A 20,443-nucleotide genomic window follows, 5' to 3' on the forward strand; every position below is an offset into this window, starting at 1 on the left:
AGACAGAATCTTATCATGTATCTCTGTATACAGGCAGCTCCCCCTAGTGGTGGCTGCAGAGAGAATCTTACCATATATCTCTGTATACAGGGAGCTCCACCTAGTAGTGGCTGCAGACAGAATCTTATCATGTATCTCTGTATACAGGGAGCTCCCCATACTGGTGGCTGCAGACAGGATCTTATCATGTATCTCTGTATACAGACAGCTCCCCCTAGTGGTGTCTGCAGACAGAATCTTATCCTGTTTCTCTGTATACAGGCAGCTCCCCCTAGTGGTGGCTGCAGACAGAATCTTATCATGTATCTCTGTATACAGGGAGCTCCCCTTCGTGGTGGCTGCAGACAGGATCTTATCATGTATCTCTGTATACAGGGAGCTCCCCCTAGTGGTGGCTGCAGACAGAATCTTATCATGTATCTCTGTATACAGGCAGCTCCCCCTAGTGGTGGCTGCAGACAGAATCTTATCATGTATCTCTGTATACAGGGAGCTCCCCCTAGTGGTGTCTGCAGACAGAATCTTATCCTGTATCTCTGTATACAGGCAGCTCCCCCTAGTGGTGGCTGCAGACAGAATCTTATCATGTATCTCTGTATACAGGCAGCTGCCCCTATTGGTGGCTGCAGACAGAATCTTATTATGTATCTCTGTATACAGGGAGCTCCCCTTAGTGGCGGCTGCAGACAGGATCTTATCATGTATCTCTGTATACAGGCAGCTCCCCCTAGTGGTGGCTGCAGACAGAATCTTATCATGTATCTCTGTATACAGGCAGCTCCCCCTAGTGGTGGCTGCAGACAGAATCTTATCATGTATCTCTGTATACAGGCAGCTCCCCCTAGTGGTGGCTGCAGAGAGAATCTTACCATGTATCTCTGTATACAGGGAGCTCCACCTAGTAGTGGCTGCAGACAGAATCTTATCATGTATCTCTGTATACAGGGAGCTCCCCCTAGTGGTGGCTGCAGACAGAATCTTATCATGTATCACTGTATAGAGGCAGCTCCCCCTAGTGATGTCTGCAGACAGAATCTTATCCTGTATCTCTGTATACAGGCAGCTCCCCCTAGTGGTGGCTGCAGACAGGATCTTATCATGTATCTCTGTATACAGGGAGCTCCCCTTCGTGGTGGCTGCAGACAGGATCTTATCATGTATCTCTGTATACAGGGAGCTCCCCCTAGTGGTGGCTGCAGACATAATCTTATCATGTATCTCTGTATACAGTCAGCTCCCCCTAGTGGTGGCTGCAGACAGAATCTTATCATGTATCTCTGTATACAGGGAGCTCCCCCTAGTGGTGTCTGCAGACAGAATCTTATCCTGTATCTCTATATACAGGCAGCTCCCCCTAGTGGTGGCTGCAGACAGAATCTTATCATTTATCTCTGTATACAGGGAGCTCCCCAGAGTGGTGGCTGCAGACAGAATCTTATCATGTATCTCTGTATACAGGCAGCTCCCCCTAGTGGTGGCTGCAGACAGAATCTTATCATGTATCTCTGTATACAGGGAGCTCCCCTTAGTGGTGTCTGCAGACAGAATCTTATCCTGTATCTCTGTATACAGGCAGCTCCCCCTAGTGGTGGCTGCAGACAGAATCTTATCCTGTATCTCTGTATACAGGCAGCTCCCCCTAGTGGTGGCTGCAGACAGAATCCTATCCTGTATCTCTGTATACAGGCAGCTCCCCCTAGTGGGGGCTGCAGACAGAATCTTATCATGTATCTCTGTATACAGGGAGCTCCCCATAGTGGTGGCTGCAGACAGGATCTTATCATGTATCTCTGTATACAGGGAGCTCCCCCTAGTGGTGGCTGCAGAGAGGAACTTATCATGTATCTTTGTATATAGGAAGCTCCCGCTAGTGGTGACTGCAGACAAGATCTTATCATGTATCTGTGCATACAGGGAGCTCCCCCTAGTGATGGCTGCAGACAGGATCTTATCATATGTTTCTGTATACAGGGAGCTCCCCCTAGTGGTCTTTGCAGACAGAATCTTATCATGTATCTCTGTATACAAGGAGATCTCCTTAGTGATGGCTGCAGACAGAATCTTACCATGTATCTCTGTATACAGGGAGCTCCACCTAGTGGTGGCTGCAGACAGAATCTCATCATGTATCTCTGTATACAGGGAGCTCCCCTTAGTGGTGGCTGCAGACAGGATCTTATCATGTATCTCTGTATACAGGCAGCTCCCCCTAGTGGTGGCTGCAGACAGAATCTTATCATGTATCTCTGTATACAGGCAGCTGCCCCTTGGTGGCTGCAGACAGAATCTTATTATGTATCTCTGTATACAGGGAGCTCCCCTTAGTGGCGGCTGCAGACAGGATCTTATCATGTATCTCTGTATACAGGCAGCTCCCCCTAGTGGTGGCTGCAGACAGAATCTTATCATGTATCTCTGTATACAGGCAGCTCCCCCTAGTGGTGGCTGCAGACAGAATCTTATGATGTATCTCTGTATACAGGAAGCTCCCCCTAGTGGTGTCTGCAGACAGAATCTTATCCTGTTTCTCTGTATACAGGCAGCTCCCCCTAGTGGTGGCAGCAGACAGAATCTTATCATGTATCTCTGTATACAGGGAGCTCCCCTTCGTGGTGGCTGCAGACAGGATCTTATCATGTATCTCTGTATACAGGGAGCTCCCCCTAGTGGTGGCTGCAGACAGAATCTTATCATGTATCTCTGTATACAGGCAGCTCCCCCTAGTGGTGGCTGCAGACAAAATCTTATCATGTATCTCTGTATACAGGGAGCTCCCCCTAGTGGTGTCTGCAGACAGAATCTTATCCTGTATCTCTGTATACAGGCAGCTCCCCCTAGTGGTGGCTGCAGACAGAAACTTATCATGTATCTCTGTATACAGGCAGCTGCCCCTATTGGTGGCTGCAGACAGAATCTTATTATGTATCTCTGTATACAGGGAGCTCCCCTTAGTGGTGGCTGCAGACAGGATCTTATCATGTATCTCTGTATACAGGCAGCTCCCCCTAGTGGTGGCTGCAGACAGAATCTTATCATGTATCTCTGTATACAGACAGCTCCCCCTAGTGGTGGCTGCAGACAGAATCTTATCATGTATCTCTGTATACAGGCAGCTCCCCCTAGTGGTGGCTGCAGAGAGAATCTTACCATGTATCTCTGTATACAGGGAGCTCCACCTAGTAGTGGCTGCAGACAGAATCTTATCATGTATCTCTGTATACAGGGAGCTCCCCCTAGTGGTGGCTGCAGACAGAATCTTATCATGTATCACTGTATACAGGCAGCTCCCCCTAGTGGTGTCTGCAGACAGAATCTTATCCTGTATCTCTGTATACAGGCAGCTCCCCCTAGTGGTGGCTGCAGACAGGATCTTATCATGTATCTCTGTATACAGGGAGCTCCCCTTCGTGGTGGCTGCAGACAGGATCTTATCATGTATCTCTGTATACAGGGAGCTCCCCCTAGTGGTGGCTGCAGACAGAATCTTATCATGTATCTCTGTATACAGGCAGCTCCCCCTAGTGGTGGCTGCAGACAGAATCTTATCATGTATCTCTGTATACAGGAAGCTCCCCCTAGTGGTGTCTGCAGACAGAATCTTATCCTGTATCTCTGTATACAGGCAGCTCCCCCTAGTGGTGGCTGCAGACTGAATCTTATCATTTATCTCTGTATACAGGGAGCTCTCCCTAGTGGTGGCTGCAGACAGAATCTTATCATTTATCTCTGCATACAGGGAGCTCCCCCTAGTGGTGGCTGCAGACAGAATCTTATCATGTATCTCTGTATACAGGGAGCTCCCCCTAGTGGTGACTGCAGATAGAATCTTATCAAGTATCTTTGTATACAGGAAGCTATCCCTAGTGGTGGCTGCAGACTGAATCTTATCATTTATCTCTGTATACAGGGAGCTCTCCCTAGTGGTGGCTGCAGACAGAATCTTATCATTTATCTCTGCATACAGGGAGCTCCCCCTAGTGGTGGCTGCTGATTCATAGAATGTTATCATGTTCCTATCTGTGCAGGGGAGTTGGAGCTCTGTATTAGAAAAATTACACAGCAATCACTATTGAAACACATGGAAAATATATAAATACGAAATTCTAGAACGATACAAGAACATAATTTTGTACATTTGTAGAAATATCAGAGCCAAGTCTGAATATTCACCTTAAAAGGACACTAAAAAGTTTTTTTCTGTATTTGTTTCACAATAAGTTTTCATGCAATATCTGTTCCAGGGATGAGTTACTAAGGGGCAAAACTGCATTTATAGGGCCACGTCATCGCTGTCATATCAGTATGTATATACGAATGTATGAGTTATGGAGCTTTTTAACCCTTTAACACAGTGCATGACTCAGTAGAGGTGAATAATCTTAGCTCTGCTACATTTGTGCTTATCACTTCCATATAGCTTTCTGCATGGGCGTGCGTATAAATTGGAATGTCGCTCTCCAATTTGCTACGTCTTCATGCCCTGAGATTATGGACCAGGGTAGTTGATGACTTGTCTGTCCTCTTTACCCCATTCTGTGGATGCCCCCTTTACTCTGGTAATGTATACCCCTTGCCTGCATGTGAGATACGCTGTATACAGACAGCCGGCTGTGCCTGGACAGTAGCTGTGGATTGTAATCGTGTGTGTCTTTTCCACGTCTTACAATGGTTAATTCGTGTGGGAGGGGTTGGACGAGCTCCTGGAGAAACACATTGATTTTATGTTCAGAGCGAGAACCTGGCTGCTGCTGGATGGTCCTGCTCTCACCCTGCTGGCTCATACCCACTGGATGCCCAGGTCCGGACCCCCAGACTCCACACATGGGGATATGAGAGAAGTCCCAGGATTTATGTCCGGACAGAGGCGGATCACTCTTCCTGAGGACTTTACCTCCTTTAGTCTAGGAGGTGCCATGCAGAATAAGCCTGGCCCAGGATGGTGGGCGCTGTGACTGGTGACGACCAGAGGGACCCCAGGACAGGTATGGTGACCCTTTTATATTCTGCATATATTGCCCCGTCCACTGTATCAATCGCTGTCATTAAACGTAAAGGGAGGAAGACATTAAAAAGAAGTGACCCCATATCATTAAATTGCTGAGTCGCTCTCTCCTCAATGATTCCTCTAAATCCAAGACCCTCGGGGCATGTGTGTACCCATCATGGTCCTTACATGTATGCCCTGGCACTTCTATTACATCGCACAAAGTCACAGGAATGGGAACCTCATACATTTACTTTAATTCTGATATGAAGTTTGTATGGCGGTTTCTTCTTCTTTTCGCATTTTAATTGGAGTTCCCCTATAATTGCACTAAAATATCTAACATTCACTAACGACTATTCTATTTAGGGTTCCCTTTTTTTTTACCCTATTTACTAGTAGGGTGTATTCGAGGTCTGTCCGAGGCTCCTTCTGCTGTTTTATGGGAGTTCTGTGCTAAGAAGAACCTATAAGGAAACAATGTATCAGACTTTATGTCCGAGTTGTACAATATTTCTGATTGCTACAATGACACATAGAGGTGAGGTCTTGTATGTAGAATTATGGGGTTAATGTTACAGCCAATTTCTGTCTCTCGTTACTGGATCATTTCTGGGGGTGACATGGGCACCACAGCAGTATGGAAGAGTAACAAACCCTTATGGCTCATGGATATGACTGTATTACTGATCTGTACAATCTCCAGGTGATAAAGGATTACAACAAGTGTATGGGGCCATCATCTGCCCTTAATGTACAGCGTGCACCGCCAGGAATAATACCGCCAGGGGAGAATATACTGCAGTGTCATAAGGCTGCAACATGTGGCAGCACACAGACTGCCTGAGGCTCTATAGTACAGAAAAGCTGCATGTGCCATTTACAGGCTGTGTGCACATGGCTCTGCCCGGCTCCAACAGAGAATATGTTAGGTAATTGTATTATAAGCAATTTTCCATATGCTCAAACATCTACTGCATCATGTACGAGCAAACATGGCATTGGCAGCAGAGGGCGCCTGCAGGGTACAACTCCCTGGAGTCCTGAGGTTTATTATAGGTCAGGTCCCTACTAAATTCTGACATTTTTCTTCGATACGTTCTGGGAAAAGTTTCTAGAACTTCCTAAAAGTTAAAATTTCAGTTGCAGACTTTTTTTTTTCCTGCTGTTTTTCCCACATTGAAGTCAATTAGAAAAAGACAGCAACAATTCAGGAGGGATCTGAGAAGTCGTAAAACTTTATGTGAAAGGAACTGCGCTACTTTTGCCCAAACTGTACATGATTTGGTTCAAAACAGCAAAATGAAACTTTGAGCTATTTTAATAATTAAATAGGACAATTGCATAAAAAACAATTGCATAAAACAACGGGCTCAGTTCATCCTTGCATTTGTGTCTTTTAGGTCTAGTTTTTGGTGTTTTTAACCAGAGTTTGAATTTCACCTTCTTCTTCTTCTTTTAATTTGCGCTTTTTTAAGGTCTATTTTGTTTTGTTTTTTTATGTTCGCCATTGTGGGGAATGTTTTTGTTTTCCAAATTTCCGGCCAATTCATCGGATGTGACTTTTGAAAAAGTCATAAAATCTTGGTGCAAATACGCCCTATCCCCTCACTCAAGTGATTTTATGTACAGTACAGACCAAAAGTTTGGACACACCTTCTCATTTAAAGATTTTTCTGTATTTTCATGACTATGAAAATTGTACATTCACACTGAAGGCATCAAAACTATGAATTATCACATGTGGAATTATATACTTAACAAAAAAGTGTGAAACAACTGAAAATATGTCTTATATTCTAGGTTCTTCAAAGTAGCCACCTTTTGCTTTGATGACTGCTTTGCACACTCTTGGCATTCTCTTGATGAGCTTCAGGAGGTAGTCACCGGAAATGGTTTTCACTTCACAGGTGTGCCCTGTCAGGTTTAATAAGTGGGATTTCTTGCCTTATAAATGGGGTTGGGACCATCAGTTGTGTTGTGCAGAAGTCTGGTGGATACACAGCTGATAGTCCTACTGAATAGACTGTTAGAATTTGTATTATGGCAAGAAAAAAGCAGCTAAGTAAAGAAAAATGAGTGGCCATCATTACTTTAAGAAATGAAGGTCAGTCAGTCCGAAAAATTGGGAAAACTTTGAAAGTGTCCCCAAGTGCAGATGCAAAAACCATCAAGCACTACAAAGAAACTGGCTCACATGAGGACCGCCCCAGGAAAGGAAGACCAAGAGTCACCTCTGCTTCTGAGGATAAGTTTACCTGAGTCACCAGCCTCAGAAATCACAGGTTAACAGCAGCTCAGATTAGAGACCAGGTCAATGCCACACAGAGTTCTAGCAGCAGACACATCTCTACAACAACTGTTAAGAGGAGACTTTGTGCAGCAGGCCTTCATGGTAAAATAGCTGCTAGGAAACCACTGCTAAGGACAGGCAACAAGCAGAAGAGACTTGTTTGGGCTAAAGAACACAAGGAATGGACATTAGACCAGTGGAAATCTGTGCTTTGGTCTGATGAGTCCAAATTTGAGGTCTTTGGTTCCAACCACCGTGTCTTTGTGCGACGCAGAAAAGGTGAACGGATGGACTCTACATGCCTGGTTCCCACCGTGAAGCATGGAGGAGGAGGTGTGATGGTGTGGGGGGGCTTTGCTGGTGACACTGTTGGGGATTTATTCAAAATTGAAGGCATACAGAACCAGCATGGCTACCACAGCATCTGGCAGCGGCATGCTATTCCATCCGGTTTGCGTTTAGTTGGACCATCATTTATTTTTCAACAGGACAATGATCCCAAACACATCTCCAGGCTGTGTAAGGGCTATTTGACCAAGAAGGAGAGTGATGTGGTGCGACGCCAGATGACCTGGCCTCCACAGTCACCAGACCTGAACCCAATCGAGATGGTTTGGGGTGAGCTGGACCGCAGAGTGAAGGCAAAAGGGCCAACAAGTGCTAAGCATTTCTGGGAACTCCTTCAAGATTGTTGGAAGACCATTTCCGGTGACTACCTCTTGAAGCTCATCAAGAGAATGCCAAGAGTGTGCAAAGCAGTCAGCAAAGCAAAAGGTGGCTACTTTGAAGAACCTAGAATATAAGACACATTTTCAGTTGTTTCACACTTTTTTGTTAAGTATATAATTCCACATGTGGTAATTCATAGTTTTGATGCCTTCAGTGTGAATGTACAATTTTCATAGTCATGAAAATACAGAAAAATCTTCAAATGAGAAGGTGTGTCCAAACTTTTGGTCTGTACTGTACGCCTGTGCAAATTTTAGGACAATCTTGCAGATCATGCAACTTTTTGCTCTAAAAAGGCTCAGGATCGGTAAAAGAGAAAAGTAAAGAGAGGTTTTGACTTTGCACAATATTCTTGAACAGCGTGCGCCATTTTGAATAATTTGTCACCAAAACTCAGGGTTTTTTTTTTTTTTTCCCTCCAGAAACAGCGCCACTTCTGTCCATAGACTATGTGCGGTATTGCAACTGTAATGGGATTGCAGGACCAGACACAAGCCATAGACAAGACTTTAATAGCTCCTTTATATTTCCTGGATACTTTCCCTTGTAATAGTATTTTAATCAAATCTGACCATTGATCAATTGCTAATTGTGCGATTTCTACTATAATTATTAATGTGGCTCCATTCCGGTGTAAATCGGCTCCACCGGTCTGGATGTTCTGTAAATACGACAGGGGCGTCAGTGTTCGGGCCGCTCTATATATATGCAGGAGGGGAGCTGACGATTTCGGATTCTCAGACCTGTTCTATTATTGGGTGAAGCTCACGGTGTTTTCTGAATCGGTTTCTTCTCGGGTTCCGACTTTCCCAGCAGTTTTTCCTTGGGTTTGGATTTCGGTGGATGATATTATTGATACTTATCCCTGTAATCAATACAATGTATCTAACGAGTGAGGAACGTGAGCGGAGACATCAATATGTGATACGCGGAGAGAAATGACAGCGAAATACAGATCAGGGCAGAACGGATCTGAATCGTCACGCTTCATCTCATTCCATTGGCTTCCTGTCAATCTCAGATGGTTGTAGCAGATGTAGCAGAGCTGAATGGGTCATTTCACTGTCAACCTCTGCTACTCATATGGATATAAACACATTCGTGATATCACAAGACAAAGTGCCGTCCGACATACTCAGCTCTGCTATGCCTGCCTTGGCATGAAGCTGCTGGCACAGGAATGGAAAGCTTATTATGAAAGTCTTTTAGGATGTTTCCCAATTGCTCCGGGATTAGGAGACGTCTCTGAGAATGGAAAGTTCTGCAGGGAGATAATTCCACAGGAAATTCCCAAATTTGGGAGGGGATTCTAGATGGGATTTGGCAATGTTTATTTAGTTTGCATTTATCTCATCAGATGATTGCGGTGAAGCTTAAAGGGTTATAAGATATTATTTCTCATTCATAGGATAGGGGACAACTTATTGATCGTTGGGGGGGTCCAATCCTGGCAACCGGGGACACAGCTCATTCTCAAACTACAATCCCATAGACACTGAATGGAGCGGAGGTCAAGTGTGCGCACGTCTCCTCCATACAGATAGGGCCCAGTTCTCAGGGTCTGTGGGGGTCCCTGCAGTCGGACCCCCAGCAAGTGATCCGCTATTCTATGGAGATAGATACAATAAAATAGTGAGAGGCAGCACTCAAATAAATTATGCAAAAAAGTGGACTTTTATTAGTCCATGCGGTGATGTTTTGGTCCCATCACAGAACCTTTCATGGGACCGCAACGTCGCTAATAAAAGTCCACTTTTTTGCATAATTTATTTGAGTGCTGCCTCTCACTATATTATTATAGTCTAGTGGACACAATTGGTTCATGTCCCGGAGGCTTTAGCACCCTTTGTTGCATATTTATTATTTTTGTACTGCTTCATTATTTTATAGATAGATAATAGATGATAGATAGATGATAGATAGATAATAGAGAGATGATAGATAGATGATAGATAATAGATAGATGATAGATAGATAATAGATGGATAATAGATAGATAATAGATAGATAATAGATAGATGATAGATAGTAGATAGATAATAGATGATAGATAGATAATAGATACATAGATAGATGATAGATGATAGATAGATAATAGATAGATAATAGATAGATAGATAATAGATAGATGATAGATAATAGATAGATAGATAGATAATAGATAGATAATAGATAGATAGATGATAGATAGCTAATAGATAGATGATAGATGGATGATAGATGATAGATAGATAATAGATAGATGATAGATAATAGATTATAGATAATAAATAGATAATAGATAGATGATAGATAGATAATAGATAGATAATAGATAGATAGATAATAGATAGATGATAGATAGATAATAGATAGATAATAGATAGATAATAGATAATAGATAATAGATAATAGATAGATAGATAATAGATAGATGATAGATAATAGATAGATGATAGATGGATGATAGATGATAGATAGATAATAGATAGATGATAGATAATAGATAGATGATAGATAGATGATAGATAATAGATAGATAATAGATAGATGATAGATAATAGATAGATAATAGATAGATAATAGATAGATAATAGATAGATGATAGATAATATATAGATAATAGATAATAGATAGATGATAGATAATAGATGATAGATAGATAATCCATAGATGATAGATAATAGATAGATGATAGATAGATAATAGATAGATAATAGATGATAGATAGATAATAGATAGATAATATATAGATAATACATAGATAATTGATATATGATAGATAATAGATAGATAATAGATAGATGATAGATAGATGATAGATAACAGATAGATGATAGATAATATATAGATAATAGATAGATGATAGATAGATGATAGATAGATAATAGATAGATGATAGATAATAGATAGATAATAGATAGATAGATAATAGATAGATGATAGATGATAGATAATAGATAGATGATGGATACATAATAGATAGATAGAAAATAGATCGATAGATAGATAATACAGATAGATAATAGATAAATAGATAATAGATAGATGATAGATAGATAATACAGATAGATAATAGATAGATAATAGATAGATAATAGATAGATGATAGATAGATGATAGATAGATAATAGATGGATAATAGATAATAGATAGATAATAGATAATGAATAGATAATAGATAGATAATAGATAGATAATAGATAATAGATAGATAATAGAAAATGAATAGATAATAGATAGATAATAGATAGATAATAGATAGATAATAGATAATGAATAGATAATAGATAGATGATAGATGATAGATAGATAATAGATAGATAATAGATAGATAGATAATAGATAGATGATAGATAGCTAATAGATGATAGATGGATGATAGATGATAGATAGATAATAGATAGATGATAGATAATAGATTATAGATAATAGATAGATAATAGATAGATGATAGATAGATAATAGATAGATAATAGATAGATAGATAATAGATAGATGATAGATAGATAATAGATAGATGATAGATGGATGATAGATGATAGATAGATAATAGATAGATAATAGATAGATAATAGATAGATGATAGATAGATAATATATAGATAATAGATAATAGATAGATGATAGATAATAGATGATAGATAGATAATCCATAGATGATAGATAATAGATAGATGATAGATAGATAATAGATAGATAATAGATAATAGATAGATAATAGATAGATAGATAATATATAGATAATACATAGATAATTGATATATGATAGATAATAGATAGATAATAGATAGATGATAGATAGATGATAGATAACAGATAGATGATAGATAATATATAGATAATAGATAGATGATAGATAGATGATAGATAGATAATAGATAGATGATAGATAATAGATAGATAATAGATAGATAGATAATAGATAGATGATAGATGATAGATAATAGATAGATGATGGATACATAATAGATAGATAGAAAATAGATCGATAGATAGATAATACAGATAGATAATAGATAAATAGATAATAGATAGATGATAGATAGATAATACAGATAGATAATAGATAGATAATAGATAGATAATAGATAGATGATAGATAGATGATAGATAGATAATAGATGGATAATAGATAATAGATAGATAATAGATAATGAATAGATAATAGATAGATGATAGATAATAGATAATAGATAGATAATAGATAATGAATAGATAATAGATAGATGATAGATAATAGATGATAGATAGATAATCCATAGATGATAGATAATAGATAGATGATAGATAGATAATAGATAGATAATAGATGATAGATAGATAATAGATAGATAGATAATATATAGATAATACATAGATAATTGATATATGATAGATAATAGATAGATAATAGATAGATGATAGATAGATGATAGATAACAGATAGATGATAGATAATATATAGATAATAGATAGATGATAGATAGATGATAGATAGATAATAGATAGATGATAGATAATAGATAGATAATAGATAGATAGATAATAGATAGATGATAGATGATAGATAATAGATAGATGATGGATACATAATAGATAGATAGAAAATAGATCGATAGATAGATAATACAGATAGATAATAGATAAATAGATAATAGATAGATGATAGATAGATAATACAGATAGATAATAGATAGATAATAGATAGATAATAGATAGATGATAGATAGATGATAGATAGATAATAGATGGATAATAGATAATAGATAGATAATAGATAATGAATAGATAATAGATAGATGATAGATAATAGATAATAGATAGATAATAGATAATGAATAGATAATAGATAGATGATAGATAATAGATGATAGATAGATAATCCATAGATGATAGATAATAGATAGATGATAGATAGATAATAGATAGATAATAGATGATAGATAGATAATAGATAGATAGATAATATATAGATAATACATAGATAATTGATATATGATAGATAATAGATAGATAATAGATAGATGATAGATAGATGATAGATAACAGATAGATGATAGATAATATATAGATAATAGATAGATGATAGATAGATGATAGATAGATAATAGATAGATGATAGATAATAGATAGATAATAGATAGATAGATAATAGATAGATGATAGATGATAGATAATAGATAGATGATGGATACATAATAGATAGATAGAAAATAGATCGATAGATAGATAATACAGATAGATAATAGATAAATAGATAATAGATAGATGATAGATAGATAATACAGATAGATAATAGATAGATAATAGATAGATAATAGATAGATGATAGATAGATGATAGATAGATAATAGATGGATAATAGATAATAGATAGATAATAGATAATGAATAGATAATAGATAGATGATAGATAATAGATAATAGATAGATAATAGATAATAGATAGATAATAGAAAATGAATAGATAATAGATAGATAATAGATAGATAATAGATAGATAATAGATAATGAATAGATAATAGATAGATGATAGATAGATAATAGATAGATGATAGATAATAGATAGGTAGATAATAGATAATGGATAGATGATATATAATAGATAGATAATAGATAGATAATAGAAAATAGAGAGATGATAGATAGATGATAGATAATAGATAGATGATAGATAGATGATAGATAATAGATAGATAGATGATAGATAATAGATGATAGATAATAGATAGATAGATGATAAATAATAGATAGATAATAGATATATAGATATATAATAGATAGATGATAGATAATTGATAGATAATAGATTGATAATAGATACATAATAGATAGATAGATAGATAATAGATACATAATAGATACATAATAGATAGATAGGTAATAGATAGATAGATAATAGATAGATAATAGATAGATAGATAATAGATAGAAAATAGATGATAGATAGATAATAGATACATAATAGATACATAATAGATACATAATAGATAGATGATAGATAATTAATAGATAATAGATGATAGATAATAGATAGATTTCCCTTAATCTCACAAAACCAATAGCCGTACAGGAATCTGACCTAGAAACATGTTTCTGTCCTTCCTCGATGCCCCTCAGCTCAGCCGGCATTTGCTCGAGGGCGGGACTTATCATCGTGGGTGGGACTTATCTTCGTGGGCGTGGCTTAGCTTATCTCGTGTCCTATAGATAATGTAGCCGCTTTACTTCCAGTCCTTTAGAAATAACACATCGTCTCCTTATTGTCTTTTCCTTCTTTACAGGTGGCATCGGTCTACGGAGATGATTTAATCCACTCATCCAACAATGAACAATAGTACGGAGCTGGGGCTCTATAGCGGGGCCGTGTCTCCGCCAAACAGTACGGACCTCAGGGACCTGAAGATATCGGTGTTCTTTTCCATAGTGTTCATGACGGTGGGGATCACATCCAACAGTCTCGCCATCGTCATCCTCTTGAAAGCCTACCAGCGGTTCAGGAAGAAGTCCAAGGCCTCCTTCCTCCTGTTTGCCAGCGGTTTGGTCTTTACTGACTTGTTCGGCCATCTCATTAATGGGACGATCGCTGTCTTCATCTACGCCTCCAATCGGGACTGGTCACAGTTCGATCACGCCGACGTGCTGTGCAGCATTTTCGGAATGTGCATGGTATTTTTCGGCCTCTGCCCGCTATTACTTGGGAGCGTGATGGCGGTGGAGAGGTGCATCGGAGTCACGGAGCCCATCTTTCACTCCACCAAAATGACTTCGAGACACGCTAAGATGATCTTGGCTTTCGTCTGGCTCTTCGCCATCTTGGTGGCTTTGTTGCCGATTGTGACGTTAAGGTCCTACCACATCCAGGCCACCAAGACGTGGTGCTTTCTAAAGACTGAGAAGATTGAGCACTGGATGGATCAGCTCCATCTGCTGTTTTTTTCCTCTCTTGGGCTCCTTTCTTTGGCCATCTCTTTCGTCTGCAACGCCATGACTGGAATTACATTACTCAGATCCAAGCTGAAGAGCCAACAACACCGACAGGGGAGGTCTCATCACCTGGAGATGATCATCCAGCTCCTGGCCATCATGTGCGTCTCGTGTATCTGCTGGACTCCGTTCCTGGTAAGTTCTAGATCACAGAAGAAAACACGTCGCACTTTGTCTTAAAGGGAATGTGTCATCAGAAAATAACCAAATATTTCAATTAAGGTTTTATGTCAAATATATTTTTAAAAAAATGTTGGCAATGATTTTTTTTCATATCACATTCACATCTGTATTAAAAATAAAAAATAGCAGGTGTTATCAGTCTTTGTACAGAAGGAGGAGGAGGCGAGCTGTGACATCACCTATTGTGATTGGTGGATCCTGTGTTATCAGCTGTATATAGAGGTGTTATCAGTCATTGTACAGGAGGAGGCGAGCTGTGACATCACCTATTGTGATTGGTGGATCCTGTGTTATCAGCTGTATATAGAGGAGTTATCAGTCATTGTACAAGAAGGGGAGGAGGTGAGCTGTGACATCACCTATTGTGAATGGTGGATCCTGTGTTGTCTACTGTATATAGAGGTGTTATCAGTCATTATACAGGAGGAGGAGGTGAGCTGTGACATCACCTATTGTGAATGGTGGATCCTGTGTTATCTACTGTATATAGAGGTGTTATCAGTCATTGTACAGGAGGAGGTGAGCTGTGACATCACCTATTGTGAATGGTGGATCCTTTGTTATCTACTGTATATAGAGGTGTTATCAGTCATTGTACAGAAGAAGGAGGAGGTGAGCTGTGACATCACCTATTGTGAACAGTGGATCCTGTGTTATCTACTGTATATAGAGGTGTTATCAGTCATTGTAGAGGAGGAGGTGAGCTGTGAAATCACATATTGTGAATGGTGGATCCTGTGTTATCTACTATATATAGAGGAGTTATCAGTCATTGTACAGGAGGAGGAGGAGGTGAGCTGTGACATCACCTATTGTGAACGGTGGATCCTGTGTTATCTACTGTATATAGAGGTGTTATCAGTCATTGTACAGGAGGAGGAGGAGGTGAGCTTTGACATCACCTATTGTGAATAGTGGATCCTGTGTTATCTACTATATATAGAGGTGTTAGCAACTATTGTGCTGGAGGAGGAGGAGGTGAGCTGTGACATCACTTATTGTGAATGGTGGATCCTATGTTATCTACTGTATGTAGAGGTGTTATCAGTCATTGTACAGGAGGAGGAGGGGGTGAGCTCTGACATCACCTATTGTGAATGGTGGAGTCTGTGTTATCTACTGTATATAGAGGTGTTATCAGTCATTGTACAGAAGGTTGGGAGTGAGCTGTGATATCACCTATTGTGATTAATGGATCCTGTGTTATCTACTGTATATAGAGGTGTTACCAGTCATTGTAAAGGAGGAGGAGGTGAGCTGTGACATCACCTATTGTGAATGGTGGGTCCTGTGTGATCTATTGTATATAGAGGTGTTATCAGTCATTGTACAGGAGGAGGAGGTGAGCTGTGACATCACCTATTGTGAATGGTGGGTCCTGTGTGATCTATTGTATATAGAGGTGTTATCAGTCATTGTACAGGAGTAGGAGGAGGTGAGCTGTAACATCACCTATTGTGAATAGTGGATCCTGTGTTATCTGCTGTATATAGAGGTGTTATCAGTCATTGTACAGGAGGAGGAGGTGAGCTGTGACATCACCTATTGTGACTGGTGGATCCTGTGTTATCAGCTGTATACAGGGGTGTAATCAGTTATTGTAATTTTACCTCTGATGATAAGGAGCCTGCTGATAACTGTAACTGAAAGGACAGGAAGCTCGAGTCGAAAATAGCCCTAGTTGTCAGAGCAAAAATCACAAGAATTCAGACACTTTGTGCTTTGCACTGATGAGGGGCAAACAGGCCAAAACACGTTTCTGTAAATGGAGTTTCTGGTTTGGCTTTTGTCCTAAGTCATTGGGCTCGTTAAAGGGTCAATATTGACTTTTAGGATTGCTACTTCCTGTAGGTGGCACTGAAGTCTTATTCCTATCTTAGGAGACAATTTGCATCGATATTTTTATACAAATTGTGGTATTGATTTTTGTTTAATAAAAAACAATAAAAAATACATTTAGCACAATTATTTTTTGAACAACAGCTTGTTTTCTGATGATACATTACCCTGTAATTATTGACCAGTCGTGTTCTCTAACCTTCCCTATTGCAGACAATAGGGAAGGTTAGATAATTTCTGTTTGTTAGAAAGAGCCATAAAATGAAGCTCCTGACGGGATGTCCTTTTGCTTAGATTCCAACCGATCAGTAGAGGAATCTAGCAGCAAGTGTTCAGTTCTGCTGCAGCGCCACCACAGGATGAAGGAAGGATTACACGGTGCCTTTTAAAATTAACGGTCTGTGTGTGTAATGCAGCATTTCAGGTCCTTCAAACCCAAAGATGCTTACTGCTGCTGATCTAAGTATTGGTTATACATAGAAGTAAAGATATATTCGCTAATTATTTACTTCTAGAGGAACCTGTAGACCTCTTTAAATATTGTATTATTGGAGTGTCCCCTTATGAAAACTTCTCTCTGTTAGAAAGCCTCCTAAAAATAAGCTCATCATGGGGTGTCCCCCTGCTTAGATCCCAAGCAATCAGCAAAGGAACCTAGAAGCAATTGCTCATTTCTGCTGCAGCACCCCCAAAGGAGAAATAAAGTATTACATGGGATCCAGTGCTAAAGACGCTCTTTTCAGCCGATCTAAGCTTTGGCTTATTAATGGAAATTAAATAAAAGGATCAATATTTATTGGCTCAGGGATTTCTAAACCAAATATCCATTGAAATTGGGAACAATTTTTTTCCAAAAGTGTCTTCAAGTCAAAACCTTCTAGGACCTTTAAGAATTTTTTTGGGGAATTTTGGAATCAGCATTTTCCTCCATGTTGATTTGATGTCGCTGTGGATAAAGGTGATTACAGATGAGCGAATCAATAAAGATTCACCCAATAAAGAATCCAGCAAAATCGCAGCCGACTGATTTCATACAAATCCAATCCTGGAAAATCAAGATTCAGGAGAATTCGTATTTTTCTAGAAATTTGTAACATGTTCAATTTGTTCAAATTTCTCCAGAATATGATTTTATGGAGATTTAATACACAAGAATCAAGGAAAATGGCGGCCAAGAAATCACAAATGTACTGGATTCTTCATTGGGTCAAGAAGGGGTTAAAATTTCATATAAACTTATACGCACCTGTCCTAGGCTCACCTGTCCTAGGCTCACCTATCCGAGGCTCACCTGTCCTAGGCTCACCTATCCGAGGCTCACCTGTCCTAGGCTCACCTGTCCTAGGCTCACCTGTCCGAGGCTCACCTGTCCTAGGCTCACCTGTCCTAGGCTCACCTGTCCGAGGCTCACCTGTCCTAGGCTCACCTGTCCGAGGCTCACCTGTCCGAGGCTCATCTGTCCGAGGCTCACCTGTCCTAGGCTCACCTGTCCGAGGCTCATCTGTCCGAGGCTCACCTGTCCTAGGCTCACCTGTCCGAGGCTCACCTGTCCTAGGCTCACCTGTCCTAGGCTCACCTGTCCGGGGCTCACCTGTCCGAGGCTCACCTGTCCGGGGCTCACCTGTCCTAGGCTCACCTGTCAGCTTTCCTAGCACTGCAATTCCTTGCCGGGTTTCCCGCTTGCTTCCTCCCTGCTTTTCGGATCTTCTCTCACTTAAGTCTTACACGGTCACAACATGCGCTGCGGCCAACATGACTGCGTGGGATGGTGTGTGTGCATTGTGCCCTACGGTCAGCATGAGGCCTAGTGACAGAAGATCCGGAGAGCAAAGAGTCACCAGAAAAAGTGAGTGGGAGACTCGGTGGGGAAGTTGCAGCGGTGGGATGGGTGAGTATAGGATTTTCTTATTTTTAAAGCCCTTCTGATTGTTTTGTTTATTATTTCAATTTTATTTGAACCAAACTGAATCTGAGTGAAATTAATATTTAGGAAATTCGCTCATCTCTAGCCTTGATTGGTCATTGTGGTCCTGTGACATCTCTGAGAGTCAAGAAATCAGGGCTATTTCTAGAGAGCTGACTTAGAACCTGCATTCACAATTATAAGCACCTCCTGCCACAGCGTGGTCTTCTCTTGCTGCCATATGGTCATCTCCTGCTGCCTGTAGGTCTCTTTCTGCTGGCACTGGTCTGCTCTTTCTGTCATACAGTCTTCTCTTGCTGCTGCTGGTCTCCTCCTATTGCCGCATGGTGCATGTTTTCCTCCTGCTGTCTCTTGATCTCCTCCTGCATCTACTTGGTCTCCTCATGCTGCAACATGGTCTCCTCCTGCTGTCTCTTTGTCTCCTCCTTGATCTGCTTGGTCTCTTCCTGCAGCTACAGTACAGACTGAAAGTTTGGACACACCTTCTCATTTAAAGATTTTTCTGTATTTTCATGACTATGAAAATTGTACATTCACACTGAAGGCATCAAAACTATGAATTAACACATGTGGAATTATATACTTAACAAAAAAGTGTGAAACAACTGAAAATATGTCTTATATTCTAGGTTCTTCACAGTAGCCACCTTTTGCTTTGATGACTGCTTTGCACACTCTTGGCATTCTCTTGATGAGCTTCAAGAGGTAGTCATCGGAAATGGTTTTCACTTCACAGGTGTGCCCTGTCAGGTTTAATAAGTGGGATTTCTTGCCTTATAAATGGGGTTGGGACCATCAGTTGTGTTGTGCAGAAGTCTGGTGGATACACAGCTGATAGTCCTACTGAATAGACTGTTAGAATTTGTATTACTGCAAGAAAAAAGCAGCTAAGTAAAGAAAAACCAGTGGCCATCATTACTTTAAGAAATGAAGGTCAGTCAGTCCGAAAAATTGGGCAAACTTTGAATTTGCCCCCAAGTGCAGTTGCAAAAACCATCAGGCACTACAAAGAAACCGGCTCACATGAGGACCGCCCCAGGAAAGGAAGACCAAGAGTCACCTCTGCTTCTGAGGATAAGTTTATCCGAGTCACCAGCCTCAGAAATCGCAGGTTAACAGCAGCTCAGATTAGAGACCAGGTCAATGCCACACAGAGTTCTAGCAGCAGACACATCTCTACAACAACTGTTAAGAGGAGACTTTGTGCAGCAGGCCTTCATGGTAAAATAGCTGCTAGGAAACCACTGCTAAGGACAGGCAACAAGCAGAAGAGACTTGTTTGGGCTAAAGAACACAAGGAATGGACATTAGACCGGTGGAAATCTGTGCTTTGGTCTGATGAGTCCAAATTTGAGATCTTTGGTTCCAACCACCGTGTCTTTGTGCGACGCAGAAAAGGTGAACGGATGGACTCTACATGCCTGGTTCCCACCGTGAAGCATGGAGGAGCAGGTGTGATGGTGTGGGGGTGCTTAGCTGGTGACACTGTTGGGGATTTATTCAAAATTGAAGGCATACTGAACCAGCATGGCTACCACAGCATCT

The 20,443-nt window shown here is 39.9% G+C and overlaps 1 protein-coding gene across 1 annotated transcript in view; it reads left to right on the top strand.

The window, feature by feature from the left end:
• Positions 1-4,550: 4,550 nt before the first annotated feature.
• PTGFR (prostaglandin F receptor) overlaps positions 4,551-20,443 on the top strand; it is a 29,971-nt gene continuing 14,078 nt past the window's right edge. The window contains exons 1-2 of the mRNA XM_073643951.1: positions 4,551-4,982; positions 14,250-15,087. Coding sequence (XP_073500052.1) covers positions 14,293-15,087 — 795 coding nt within the window. The 5' untranslated portion in view covers positions 4,551-4,982; positions 14,250-14,292. The remainder of the gene's footprint in view (positions 4,983-14,249; positions 15,088-20,443) is intronic.

The sequence above is a fragment of the Phyllobates terribilis genome, unplaced genomic scaffold, assembly GCF_046119375.1.
Source record: "Phyllobates terribilis strain yellow unplaced genomic scaffold, ASM4611937v1 Scaffold_8__6_contigs__length_399053987, whole genome shotgun sequence".
In the NCBI taxonomy this organism is placed as follows: domain Eukaryota; kingdom Metazoa; phylum Chordata; class Amphibia; order Anura; family Dendrobatidae; genus Phyllobates; species Phyllobates terribilis.